The following is a 15,058-nucleotide window of genomic DNA, read 5'->3' on the forward strand; positions in this document are numbered from 1 at the left end:
TAGTGCAATAAATAGTATAATAACGGTTGTCAAATATCTCCCTTCCGCTTTTTTGCTCTTTATTCAATGCTTTATAAAAAGTGTTACAGTGATCGGATTTAGTTCAAATATGCGCCGTTTTTTTCGATAATCTGTTTCCATCTAGACGGCAACTTCATAATACCTCCCTCGTAGAAGCCCCCCTCCTTATTTGCAAAGAACTCGGACAGCCACTTTCCACAAACCTTTTTTGAGTTCAACTTTACACCACCTAGGGCGTTCGCCATGGACAGGAACAGGTGGTAATCACTTGGCGCTATGTCCGGGCTATATGGTGGATGTGATAAAACCTCCCATCCGAGCTCCCGTAGCTTCTGATGAGTCATCAACGAAGTGTGTGGTCTGGCGTTGTCCTGGTGGAACACTACATCCTTCCTGTTGGCCAATTCTGGACGCTTCTGGTCGATCGCCTGCTTCAAGCGGTCCAGTTGTTCGCAGTAGATGGTAGAATTAAGCGTCTGGCCATATGGGAGCAGCTCACAGTGGATGATTCCCTTCCAATCCCACCAAACACACAGCAAAACCTTCCTGGCCGTCAATCCCGGCTTGGCCACTGTTTGGGACGATTCACCGGCCTTCGACCACGACCGTTTTCGCTTGATATTGTCGTATGTGATCCATTTTTCGTCGCCAGTCACCATCCGCTTCAAGAATGGGTCGAGTTCGTTCCGTTTCAGCAGCATATCGCAGGCGTTGATTCGGTCCAGAAGGTTTTTTTTCGTCAAATCATGCGGCACCCAAACATCAAGCTTTTTTTGTATCCAGCCTTCTGCAGATGGTTTCAAATGGTTTGGTGACTAACTCCCATCTCCTGGGCGATGTCACGAGATGCCACATGCCGGTCTAACTCGATGTAGTCCATGATTTGATCGATATTTGTCGTCACAGGTCTTCCGCCGGCTGGCTTATCCATGGTGTCGTTTTCGCCGGCTCTGAATCGTCGAAACCATTCCTCCGCGGTTCGAAGTAGTAGAGTACCATCCCCCAAAACACCATTAATCTCACGGAACGTTTCTTTAGCGGATTTGCCTTTAACGAAGGAAAACTTTAAAATAGCGCGAATTTCGGCGTTAGTGAACTCCATGTTTACACGTCTATAACTGTTGAACGCAATATCCAAACTAATCATGCATAGCGTCGTTTTGTAGGTTATGTCAAGACCTTTCAAATTATGTATAGTATTGCCAGATACGAGCTCTGTAGCGCTTTGTACATAGCCGCGAAATTCAAAAGACAAAAAGGCGGAAGGGAGATATTTGACAACCTATTATAAGATGATAATTACAAAGAAAATACGTGTTAAATATTTGAACAATAAATAATGTTGCAAAATAAAATATTAAAGAAAACCTAGAATGTAGTGGTTGAGGATGGATTTATGACTAATGGAATGAAAGAGAAAGACTGGGAAAATTGTAGAATGAAAGAAACAGTACGACAGATAAGATGATACATGAAAGAGAAGAATGATAATAATAAAAAATATGAATAAATTACTAGAATTAAAAAGTCCCTGTCCCACACGAGATAGGGGAACGAGAGGCCCCAACAGCGGGGACCAAAAAAAAAATATGTAGTGGTTGTTACGGCAAGCGACTTGATATATCATAATAGATTCTCCAGGCAGTACACATTATACAGGCCATATACGTACCTGCTGTTACGTATATCTCCATTATTACCACGAAATACAAAATCGTTCAACAGCGTTCAACTCCGAAAACTCTTCTCGTCTAAAATACCTCAATATTTGAAAACGAAGTTCTTTATATATGTGTTGCTGATGTTGATATACGGATCCGAAATCTGATCACTTATAGTCCTAATAAATTGACTCAAGGTTACCTAGAACGCAATGAAGAGAGCTATGATCTACAGAAGAATCAATATCACCGACGTAGCTCTAAAATTAGCCCGTCTGAAATGGCAGTAGGAGGGGGCGCATGTGGAACCGATGGCCGAAAGGTTTTTGATGGTACCCCCACCAGGTGTCCCGCTAAAAAGAAGAATTAATACAATGAGTTTTACTGATTCAAACATACAGGTAACATAACAGATATCTTACAGTTGAAATGTTGATAGTCTGGTTGAGGGACTCTGTGTTTAGCACTAACGGGTGTAACATTACTCATGAGGATGCCCCGTGGAGGGGTGAAACACGCGTTGATTGATTTAACGGTGGTTTGCCGCACGCGCATTTATCTGGCGGCGGCAAACAATGCGAGCGGCTGGCGGGCGGTGCACTTAATTGCACGACTACTGCTGCATGGCGGAAGTAGCTATTTATTGGTCTGATTTTTAGTTAAAATGTCGTTGATTTTGATTAAGTACAATATATATATATATAAATCGTTTCAAATATTACATATATGAGAAAAAGAAATAATACTGAGACATTGAGCCGGTTGAAGTGGCTTTATTAGGCCTGCCACTTGGTGGACCGAAGACATAGTTAAGGTTTACGGATGTCCTTGGATGTGGATGCCTTTAGCAAAGCCCTATAACTTGCAGTGGGCTTTCATCGGCCGAAAAGAAGATATTTAATACGCACATATATATGTATTTGTATATATATATTGTATAAATTTCTATCACGTAGAAATTTCCGAACACAAAGAATTGCAATTAAATAGAAATGGTGGTTGAAAGTGTACATTTTATTGTCTATTTCGTTAGCAGAGTCGTCCGAGCGTCTTTTATATTTCCTTTGTTTCTCTAACATTTCTCCGATGGACGCGATGCCGATGTAAGCCGGCGTTCGTACAAGAACTTTTCTCTCTGTTGTTTGTTTATTTCTAATATAACGAATACGATGGTTTGAAAGTAACAATAATACTGGTTTTTACAATGTATTCTTTCTATATATATTGACTTGAAGGCGTCGCGGATAGGTCTGCCGCAAGATGGCTCGATTTCTTAAAGATTTTTAGATTAATCTGCATGCTGACAGCTCAGGATCGTGGCGATCTTTGAGGGAGGTATAAGCCTTGCAGTGGGCGTACATGAACTGAAAAGAAGAAGATAAAAACAAATTAAATTCCTTGGTTAGTCTTTGTAAATCTTGGTGATGGGATAGTCATGCTGCACCGACGGCATAAGAATGGGTTGTCTCATTGATCATTTAAGACTTGAATTCTGAAGGTCATTCAGTCGAAACCAGCGCACGTTCAGACCACATTCCTAATATCAACGGTCTTAATGTAAATTTATAAAGAAGCGTATACACAGTCGACGTGCTGCTGAAAAGATGATCACGATGATGAAATTCTACATCTTGATCTAACTTAAGCAGTTCTTAGAAATACCACAATTATTAAGTAAAATTCCTTATAACTTGGACGTTATTTTAAATAGGATGCTTGAAGATTTCTCCAAAAACCTGTAACGTAGATTTCCAGGAAAATAAAATGAAAGACGATTAACGTGAAAAACGTTCGAATTTTGAATTTTATATCGAAATAAGATTGAGTAACTTGGTAAGTTGATTACGCAGATTCAATTGTGAAAGCTTTGTAACGGAATTAAGCTGGATTCCGACCGCGGTATACTATTAAACGGCACTTTTGAAACAATTCGAGTTCAACATAACCTTAAAGTTATATTTGCTTTAATAACTTGAAGTTTTACTTTTTATTTGCTTCTATAGCATATATTATTATTACAAATATTTCTTAAGTGTCTTATAAAAATACTGAGGAGATGACTGACTGAAAGCGCAATGAAAATGTTAACAAAACCATTCAAATGAAAATTTTCTTGCGTTAAATAATTCTTTAATAATATGGCGGACAGTCCCACTACGTCGGACTGTCCTGTCCGCGGCGGCAACATGCGCGCCCTAGCGCATTGACGTAAGCCTGCGGCCCGGATCCCCGGTCGCTCGGCGCGCGCGTCTCGCTCACTCTCGGTCCGGCCGCACATCAGCGCACACGCAAGCGCCGCAATAAACTCTCGCTCCGACACGCCTACCTTTGAATAGTGGTTGTGTGAACAATAAATTAGGATCTTTCCAATAGCATCCGTTTATCTCATTTCACCATCACTTTCATTCAAATATAAGAAAGCATTTTGTTGGCACGCATTACTTTTATGTTAGAACACAAATTTGAAGTTTAAGACCAAAAATATTTAAACACAATTCCGCTGAGAGCTAATCGAAAGAAATGAAAGTAAAAGAGCCAGCAATTATTGCAGAGTCATTTATTTGTAGCAACAGTCTGTTGGTTTCCGTTTACAAACGGGCCCTGATCCAGGACTCGAAGGAGGAGACACGGGCGTAGGCTCCGGGAAATCCTCTCTGGCAGCCCGCAGCTGAACCGAACGAGACGATACCGATCTGTGGAGGAGAAATGCGTCGTTAGTAAATGCGCTTTATATCGAGGCCTCGCCCTGGACGCGAAGGTGAACGATACGACAAGTTCCGCCTAAAAAGTACTGACTGATAGGCCGGCTGTTCATTATAAGAGTCCCGCATATTTTTGTCTGCTTGTCAAGGGTTTGGCATCTCATGTAGGTGGGTGAAGATGATGAAATTAGGGAGTACTCACGAGGCGGTTATTGGTGACGAGCGGGCCACCGGAGTCTCCACCACAGGGGCCAACGCCACCAGCGCCGCTAGTACAAATCGTAGAATCTACGATGAGGGAGCCGAAGGTATTCCTGCACACGGCGTTGGTGATAACCTGCACGCGCACGTGGTGTTTGACCTGGTTGGTGGAGATGCTACCAGCTGCAAGGAAACAGATAACGGTTGAGATTTTGATGATGAAGTAAACAAACGCATTCACAGCGCCTGCGTGTAAAGAAGTGTGATGCAAGGGCACGATACTCACAGTCTCTCTGCAGGCCGAATCCGGCGACGTGCGCCCAGGAGCCGGCAAAGTTGTTGCTACCACTCGCGAGCTGAATGCGGGCAATGTTATCTGCAAAGGAAAATTGATATGAAAAAGATCGCCGTACGGGTCGAACGTGATCAGGAACCGGTGCAGACAAAGCTGTGGGAGTGTGCGTCTTCGTGTATTTGTTGCAAAGCCGAGAAGCTAAAGAAGTATCGTGGGGATTTATGTAGGCGTAACTGCGCCTCCAGCGACTGCGAAGTGGTCGATAGATCGACGTGCTCTCGAACCACTACGACAGCACAGGAGTAGCGTGAACAACACATACTAGGGAACAGATCAGATGTTACCCCGGTCATGGTCGGCAGGCGAGGGCATTTTTGTGACTAAGAATCCTACATAGCCCTATACTTTTGCTAGAGGGTAAACCGTGGATAAGAAGATAGATCAGAAGATACCCTGGTATTTTGTAAAGCCAGAAAAATTTATCTCTTAAAGAACTCACTGTTCATTGCGATGTTGTTGGTGGTGATTACGGCGACGTCATTCCTGACCGTGTTGGGATTCCAGCTGCCGTGCATCTGTACGCGATTGGTGGTGACTCGGGTGCCGCCGGAGAAGAGGCGGATGGAGCCGCATACGACGGTGAACTGGCGCGCCTGGTTGCGACCGTCAAACCAGCAGTGCGCCGCTGTCACCAGCCTGGTGTTGGACAGCAGAGACGACCCGCACACGGAGGTGGCTCCGCTGTTCAGGGTGATCACCAGCCCGCACTGTCAAACGAATACGCGGCATTAATATAATATAACAGTCCTCCCTCGGTCTCTCCTCGTTCTTTAACCCTTCGTAATAGCTCACCATGTACGGATACTGGCCCAGAGATGCTGCTGATCCCCCCACGACCCTGGATCCGTCGAAGTCAGCTGCCAGCTCTGCAGCTTTGATGCGCTCGGCCTCCGCGATGCCCTCGCTCTCATGGTAGTACCTCACGATAGGCTCGTACGCGTTGGCTAGCGCCAGCAGTCCGAACAGGGTGACTAGGATCAGCTTCATGGTGGGATCGGCTTGTATTATGCCAACCATGAGCACCCGGTCTTTATTTATTCGGAGCTCTTATCTTATCTCCATGATTAATTGAAATTTAATCATAGAAAAACCGATTTAGGATTAGCGTGTGGTGGCGTGGGTTTGTTCATATCTATGCGCAAATCTTTATACTTATCTGTAATTTCGGTTCAGTCGCTGCGAAGAGATTTGTAAGCATTAAATAGATTAAATTGATCGATTGTTTATTGACGGACATTGCGATGTACCTTCACTACGGTTCCGTATATCGGAAAATAGCAAGAAGTTGTTGAAAGAGATCGATTTTTAGTCTAAGGTTTTGTTGACTAAATCAATTTTAGAGGTCCTGCTATCCGTCTTTCACGCGGATGCAGCACGTTCAAATGTCGAACGCTATATATAGCACATCGGTTGCTAAGCACCAGCTAGTGATGAATATTTATTTGGTCCTCTTAAAAGTAATCACTATTGTTATAAAATCAAATCAACTTTTTTACTAATCATCTGTATTCTTCTGCGATATCTTCATCTGTTCAATTGTAGGGTAGCGTGGTATTTTCATGTATTTCTACACTTTCAAAACTGACAGTTGCTGGGGGCCAGGACAGGAAAATTAGATTAGCTATCATTACTAGTATAGTAAATAAGAAAAGGACTAATATTTAGCCACTTCCGCACATGCAGTGGCACTACTACTTATTATAATATAGCCAGTAATTCGTATGTCATGTAATTCGCATTGTTTGCCGCATACGCATTTATCAGCGGGCTGGCGGGCGGTGCACTTTGTTGCACGACTACCACTGCATGTTCGGAAGTGGCTAAAAATTGGTCCTTTTCTTACTTAGGATGGACTTCCGCAAGGTAACTCCCGATTCCATTAAATAGTATAGTAAATTTTTTGGCCAAATTAGGGCACAATTATTATTTAGCCCTCGAGAATCCTCTCTGCGGGGTCGTCGGCTTTTCGGCCGCACTCCTGGCCGCTGATCTCCAAGATGAGCGCTCCGCTGCCGACACGTCTTTGGCAAAGACCCTCGATACCGGGGGTAGGGAGCAAGCTGTGCTAACGTCCTGGTTTTTCTGGCATCATCAACTCACGTGTTGTCGGCTGAGGAGGCCGATGCTGATGGCGGCGGTGCTATCACCGGAGGTAGCGCCTACGAAGCCAAAATTAGCCGATTGTCTCTTTCTAAAGGTCGATGTGCAATATTTATCGCCAGATACTGTAACATTTTCGAATATATTTTATATGTATATCATGGTATCCGCCAGCTTTACTTTTTTTAGATTGAAGTTCTAATTTTGTCATTAAATAAATTATACAAACTAATTATAAATGTGGTTTTTTAATTAATTTTAATACAAATTGGAGATACATTTTTAAGGTAATCAATTTATCAATTCTCTTGATAAGATTTTTTACACTACCCTCATAATTTTTTTATGTATTTTTTCTATACACCTAGGGTAATTAGCATTAAATGCTATGAATATTATTTTGAAATTCCAAAAAATTAACGTCTGCCAAGTTAAAATTTAAAGAGGTTACTTTTTCAAAAAAAAAACTTTTTAATGTCACCTAAAACTACCAGATACATGTACATCCAAAGAGATTTTATTTTAAGTATAGACATACTATTTGAGATATGATTTTTTTACGATCCAATGTTAGAGAACCAAAATGAAAATTCAATGTAGTGGACCTTTAGTATTAATAGGAACAAGGGACGTAGATATATGATTAACATAATAGCATTGTATCAAGATAGATTAAGTATAAAGAAATGTAGTAATAAAACCAGAAAGGCTTTCCGCAATACTGTGGAAAGCAGTCAAAGAGAAGAACTATATAAAAATAAAGATATGTTGACATAAACCCTTACTAATTATAAAAGAGACGAGACTAGAATAGATGAAGATAATGGTGTAAATGATATAGCATAATGTAGACATAAGTAATAATGTAAACAAAAATAAAACTGAAAAAATTATAATCCTATATTATAAAAAAGTTTCTGTCACGTAACGGTTGAAGTGTAAAGGAGTGAAAAAAAATATTATTAAGAATGCCAAATACTTTATTCATGAGCGACAAAGAAGGCCAACCCGCATTCCTCATCACAAACGATTATTTAGCAGGTAACAAAAAAATTGTTTCCTCCAAAAATAAATAAATAGTACAAAACCACGTAATAGATACCAAAAAAATAGGTAACAGATAAAAACGTGACAATTGAATTGATATGATATATTTACATGATAATAATACCAAAGAAATTATAATAAGGAAAACTGTAACTGTGACAACAAGTAAGAAAAGAACCAATATTTAGCCACTTCCGCACATGCAGTGGTAGTCATGCAACAAAGTGCACCGCTCGCCAGCCCGCTGATAAATGCGTATGCGGCAAACAATGCTTATCACACAACCGTTAATTCACTCAACACGTGTTTCACACCGATTAGTGCCAAGACTCTGTGTTTGGTGTAACATAACTCCTGAAGATGCCCCGTGGAGGGGTGAAACTAGTGCGGAAGTGGCTAAATATTGGTACTTTTCTTACTTATTTATATTTACTATATCTGTCAAATATTTTCTTGTTACTTTTGGACAGAAAAAGTGAAGTTCCATATACGATATCCTTGAAAGCTAATTTCATCTGTTAATAATACATCTCTTTTCATTTTCCGAAAGAATCTCTTAGGAAAAAAACATAAATAGAAATAAACATACGAACAAATTTTAACCAAGTTTGATTTCAAACAATATGGCTAAAGAGATGCAACGTGTGTAATGATTGAGAATGAAAGAGAATATAAGAAATATAAAGTTTGAAATAGGTTAAGCGAAAAGAATGATAAAAAAATTATTTATAAAATGCTTCCCTGTCCTAACAATAAAATAGGAGGAATGAAAGGTTTAAAAAGAGGAGCTGATACGCGTCTTGTAGATCAACACCTCTTTCACTTTAAAGAAGTTAAGAAGCAAGTTAAATTTCTGCTGCTACTTTCTGGAACGCCGACAATTTCTCTTCATTTCAGTTCTGCTATTCTTCTTACAAGTTACCCTAAAGGTAATTAATACAAATCACCCGCAGAAGTAGCGCAACATCTAGTGTTGAACTATTTTTAGGATAATTTTATTAATATACATATCTGTTAATTTATATCACTGTCCACTAAGAAACATTCACACTGATCAATCGTAGACATTATTAAGATAATACATATTGGAATTCTTCAAATTAAAGCTATGGGTTCTAAATCAATAAAACTAATAATTGAAATAAAACTAATATAAACATTGCAAAAAATCATTTATATAAAATAAAAACAGTCTTTTCGAGTTTACAAACGGCCCCTGATCCAGGACTCGAAGGAGGTTACACGGGCGAAGCCAGCAGGCATGCCCCGCTGGCAACCCGCTGCCGCAACGAATGAGGTCACACCGATCTGTGGGCGGAGAACGCTTCGTTAGTAAACGAGACGAAGTTCATAAACGAACAGCGCCGGACTCACGAAGAACGACACTAGTCTTACCTCAATGGCGCAGACAGGAAGATCAGCTGAATATTCGCAGAAGGCGAATCACACAAAACTCTGTATACTTGCATAGGGCAGAGGGTCTTGTGAACAGAATCGCATAGAGCTCTATGTACTTGTACAGGGCAGAGTGCTTCGTGAACAGAATCACACAAAGCTCCATGTACTTGAACAGGGCAGAGCGCCTCGTGAACAGAATCACATAAAGCTCTGTGTGTTTGCATGGGGCAGAGCGCCTCTTGAACATAATCACACAAAGCTCTGTGTGCTTGCATAGGGCAGAGCGCCTCGAGAACAGAATCACGCAAAGCTCTGTGTGCTTGCATAGGGCAGAGCGCCTCGTGAACAGAATCACACAAAGCTCTGTGTGTTTGCATGGGGCAGAGCGCCTCTTGAACATAATCACACAAAGCTCTGTGTGCTTGCATAGGGCAGAGCGCCTCGAGAACAGAATCACGCAAAGCTCTGTGTGCTTGCATAGGGCAGAGCGCCTCGTGAACAGAATCACACAAAGCTCTATGTACTTGTACAAGGCAGAGCACCTCGTGAACAGAACCACACAAAGCTCTGTGTGCTTGCACAGTGCAGAGCACCTTGAGAACAGAATCACACAAAGCTCTATGTACTTGTACAGGAAAGAGCGCCTCGTGAACAGAATCACACAAAGCTCTATGTACTTGTACAAGGCAGAGCGCCTCGTGAACAGAACCACACAAAGCTCTGTGTACTTGCACAGGACAGAGCGTCTCGTGAATAGAATCCCTCGCCTGCCTAGGAAAAGGTGGTTTTGCAACTAGTGAGTACTAACAAGGTGGTTGTTGGTGACGAGCGGGCCGCCGGAGTCACCGCTGCAGGTGCCGACGTTGCCGGCGCCGCTGGTGCACAGGGTGGAGTCAACGATGGCGGAGCCAAAGGTATTCCTGCACACGGCGTTGGTGATAACCTGCAGGCGCACGTGGTGTTTGACCTGGTTGTTGGTGATGCCGGCAGCTGCAACGGAACGGATGACGATTGACATATATATGAAGAGTTTTTATTTTACATGGTCCCCGCTATTGGGGACCTCTCGTTCCCCTATCTCGTGTGGGACAGGGACTTTTTATTTCTAATAATTTATACATATTTTTTATTATTATCATTCTTCTCTTTCATGTATCATATTATCTGTCGTACTGTTTCTTTCGTTCTACAATTTTCCCAGTCTTTCTCTTTCATTCCATTAGTCATATATCCATCCTCAACCACTGCATTCTAGGTTTCCTTGCTATTTTATTTTGCAACATTACATTTATTGTTCAAACATTTAACACATATTTTCTTTATAATTATCATATTATATTATATTGTTTATTGCACTATTTTTGGTACTACTTTATTTATTTTATTTCTATATTTTAGTGTTTGCTTTACTTTTTTATTCATATTCAAGTCTATTTGAATCTATTACTGTGTTTTATATTTACCTATTGCATTTATTACCAACTTCCTGCAGTAGCTGAGGAAGCATTCTCTCTCCCCTTCGTCTTGCATGATGCAAGTCTTGCCGAGATACTCCTTTCCTCTATCTTTATGCCCATCCGGCATTCGGAATCAGCGCGCAATCTTCCGAACGCCGGATATGAAGAGGTTTGAAAAATCAACAAAATGCCCACGGGTGCAAAAGCCTTGACCAGGCCCAAGATACTCACAGTCTCTCTGTCTGCCGAAGCCGGAGGCGTGCGCCCAAGAACCAGCGAAGTTGTTGCTGCCGCTCGCTAACTGAATGCGGCCGATATTATCTGCAAAGACAAACTGAGATCAGAAATAGACCGATACGCCTTATTGCATCGACATGGTTAAAACCATCAAGATTGCTCAGGAGTTGCTATCCCGGAACAGGCCATCCACAATAGGACATCGCTTAAGGGAGTGCAGCATCTAAATTCTCTTACCAGAGCAAAAGTCGATCACGGAGGGCGGTAATAAGAATCCCATAAAACTCTATCTCTCCAGAGAATAGATGGTGGACATGGTTAAAATATACTCCAGTATCTTGCACGGATAGATTTCTCTCCCAACCGATATCAACTTACTGTTTTTTTTTTTGCCCCCTTTTATTGGAGGCCTCTCGTGTTCCCCTAACATGGGTAGGGTTAAGGTTTTTAATGTTTACAATAGGGTATTCACATTCTTAATTTATTTCTTCTATCATACGTCACATTATCATTCATTCTCTCTACTGCCACACATCACAATGTCTTCCACTCTTTGTCATTTATTACATTCCTTTCTTCCGTCTTCTCTTATTCTTCACCTCAGTTCCTAATATTACAGTTATGCTTATTAACATTTTGGTTATGTTTATGTCTTTTCTTTATTTTTACAATTGTACTCTTACACTATTTTCTTAAACTAGTTCAATGCCGCCATATAATAATATTTGACTAATACTACTCGCTTAAATTATCTTGTATTATTATATGTATGAGGTAGGCTGGGTCTTATTACTACTCACTGTTTTGTTTATAATGTATTTGCAGAATTTTAAAAGAATTTTTCGTGATTGGTCGTGACTTAATAAATAGGTGATGTTTTACCTCTTTATGCTCGCACACAGTTCCATCTCGCACTCATACCTCTGCCTTCCATAACCACCAACTTACTGTTGTAGTTGATATTGTTGGTGCTGATAATGGCGATGTCATTTCTGAGCGTGCTGTGCGAATAGCTGCCGTGCATCTGTACGCGGTTGGTGTTGATCCGTGTGCCGCCGGAGAAGAGACGGATGGAGCCGCACACGACGGTGAACTGTCGCGCCTGGTTGCGACCGTCCCACCAGCAGTGCGCCGCTGTCACCAGCCTGGTGTTGGACAGCAGAGACGACCCGCACACGGAGGTGGCCCCGCTGTTCAGTCTGATCACCAATCCGCACTGTCGAACACATACTCGCCGTTAATATTAGGTGGATCAGAAAGTAATGTCGTTTCTGTCGACATATCTTACAGTAAAACCGATTGATTTTGATCTGCCATTGAAAGTTTGTATACGAGACGGCAAAAGGTTGCTGATAACGAAGGTGAATATATTGTTGATTAGGTATAAAAACTTGTTAAAAATATAGTCGTGTGAATTTAACTTAAGGAAACGACTACACTTTCCGGTCCCCCGTTTACTACAATAGCATGTTTAAAGATTAATTCTCTTCGACAATCAAAAACAGGTTTTACATAATCATATGTCAATTAAATCACACCTAAAGCTGTACCGAAATTGACTGAGACCTGGATATTCTCCTGCAAGCCAATTAAGCATCACAGTAGTATAGGAAATACTCGAAGAAATGATCCAATATGCGAAACAATAACACAGGAAGCTCTGAAAAGCAAAGCTTCTCTGATAACTGCACAAGACTCTTATTGATCGTGTCAAAAAGAGAAGAAAGTATAAGAAACTTGACGAGGAAGCACATACGGTCACTGTTAGGTTATTTTGTTTTGGCAAAAGGTCCAGAGATCCGAGGGAGGGGTTTTGGCTTCGGTCTGTTTTTTAATAACCAAACTCCACGGCATCAGTCATCAAGCATCCAGATGCAGGAGAAGGTACAGTGTCGGCCGTCACGGTATTCGGGCAAGAGCTCACCATGTACGGGTACTGGCCCAGCGATGCCGCTGATCCACCCACGATCCTGGAGCCATCGAAGTCTGCTGCTAGCTCCGCTGCCCTTATGCTCTCCGCCTCTGCAATGCCTGCGCTCTCATGGTAGTACAGCTGGATTGGTTCAACAGCAGCTGCAAATGTCAGCAGGCAGAACAGGGCTAATAGGAACAGCTTCATTCTTGGAACTGAGTGCAGTGAGCCCACAATATCTCTTCGATCGGTAGTCATTGCGGCCTTCTATGTTATCGCTATGATTAATTAGCTTTTAATCTAATTAAAAAAAAACATTTATGTAGTTGGATTAGTCATGTCTGGTGACGCTCGTCAAATAGAATCTAATCGCATGTTTATCGAAAATCTTTTATTATTTTTTTACACACTTATCTGATAAAAGAATTACATACGAAAATTATCAATGTGTACACAATTTACAATAATAGGGGCTCTTATTGCCAGAGCTACTTTGTATATATTTCAACATCATGTTCAATAACCAATAATGGTCCTTTCAGCAAGACTCGGTGCCACCCATCCAATCTTGGTCAGACTTCACAGGTCACGGGGGGTTCTCCGAGTACCTTCGCCGGTTTTAGCTCAGGCAGAGCTCCTTTGTTTCTGTGAACAGAGCGTGGACCAGACCGTGGTGCATCTGGTAACCAACTGTCCCGCATTCGGGGGATTTCGATACAATTTCGAAATCGGGTTAAGAATAAATATGAGAGTGAGAATATAAGTGCCTCGTTAATGGAAGAAAAACCCATTCAAAAACAACATTCTGGACTTCATCAAAGCTGAACACTGGTCGTCATTTAGTCGTGAGCTTAGAGAGAGATTATGTTTTATGGTCAGTTTATAAAGTAAGGCTTTTTCTAAACGTCATGATATTTGGGGGTCCCAGAAACAATCCATATGGTTGCCAGTGAAGAATTTTCACATAGAAAGAGTGCGTGCTACTATTGATAACTGACATCAACGTTTAAAGGCTGTACTGCAGCCAATGGAGACCACTTCGCACAGGCTTTCTTACTTATATTTAATACTTTTTATAGTTAAGTATTTAACTAACATCGTAATATTAATCATTTTTTTTCTTTTTTTCTTTGTAACAATATTTATATACTATATATATATTTTTACATACATAGCCTTTTGTGTGCTTCTAGCGGATGACGACAGCCTTTTTCAAAAACAACTCAGATTGTCCAGTAGCTTGGTCACGCCTGTTCCACTTCTTTGATATATTTTCGCTTTGTCATCTAATTGCCTATAAATGTTTTACAGGCGTTCATAAAGATATAATGGTGATGTAGTTCCACATACGATAGAAGTTAATCTCATATCCCTACAGAATTCGTCAGTATGACTAAACAAAGGGAAGACTAGTACAAGCGAGTACATAAATACAGTTGATACACAAGCTACGAACGTACGAACTCGTAAACATAAAGGCACCAAAGTTATTAAAACATTTTACGGTTTTTAAGATAAAACACAATGGGGTATTCGCGGTCGGGATATGAGTATACACAATGTTGTACGACACAAATATGTCTCTGACTGTACATCTCGAAATCACTTGCAATTTTGAGTTTTATATCTCAAGACGGCTGAGACGCGTGTTAAGTTTATTTCGCAAAATTCAACCGCTATATCAAAAATGTTTCATATAGTGAATAAGAATAGAGAAAGCAACGGAGAAGGCTATGCTCGGAGATTCGCTGAGAAGTATTTTTCGTGTAAATTACACGTGCAACCGCCTTTGGGGCTGAAACTATCTATCTCCAATATTTAATGGGATCAGGCGTTACCTTGCGGAAGTCAATCCTAAGTATATATATATGTCATATAAATAACAAGCCACGACATACTGAGCTCACTTTGTGTTTGGCACTAATCGGTGTAACATAACTCCTGAAGATGCCCTGTGGAGGGTTGAA

General features: G+C 41.1%; 2 protein-coding genes across 2 annotated transcripts; both read right to left on the minus strand.

Annotated features, from left to right (window-relative positions):
* Positions 1-4,224: 4,224 nt before the first annotated feature.
* On the minus strand, positions 4,225-5,936 carry LOC137923702 (collagenase-like). The gene is made up of 5 exons (XM_068766944.1): positions 5,733-5,936; positions 5,380-5,647; positions 4,872-4,961; positions 4,587-4,768; positions 4,225-4,375 (listed from the first exon to the last, which is right to left on the minus strand). The coding sequence occupies exons 1-5, from the start codon at positions 5,925-5,927 to the stop codon at positions 4,271-4,273; spliced, it is 840 nt and encodes a 279-aa protein (XP_068623045.1). The 5' UTR covers positions 5,928-5,936; the 3' UTR covers positions 4,225-4,270.
* A 3,306-nt stretch (positions 5,937-9,242) lies between these two features.
* Positions 9,243-13,338, minus strand: LOC137923701 (collagenase-like). The gene is made up of 5 exons (XM_068766943.1): positions 13,104-13,338; positions 12,128-12,395; positions 11,174-11,263; positions 10,294-10,475; positions 9,243-9,395 (listed from the first exon to the last, which is right to left on the minus strand). Exons 1-5 carry the CDS (start codon positions 13,296-13,298, stop codon positions 9,291-9,293), a joined length of 840 nt encoding a protein of 279 aa, XP_068623044.1. The 5' UTR covers positions 13,299-13,338; the 3' UTR covers positions 9,243-9,290.
* Between the last annotated feature and the right edge of the window lie 1,720 nt (positions 13,339-15,058).

Source organism: Battus philenor, unplaced genomic scaffold (assembly GCF_028537555.1).
Source record: "Battus philenor isolate CCGP_79_NKW_IND1 unplaced genomic scaffold, ilBatPhil1.0.hap1 SCAF_22, whole genome shotgun sequence".
NCBI classification, from domain to species: Eukaryota; Metazoa; Arthropoda; class Insecta; order Lepidoptera; family Papilionidae; genus Battus; species Battus philenor.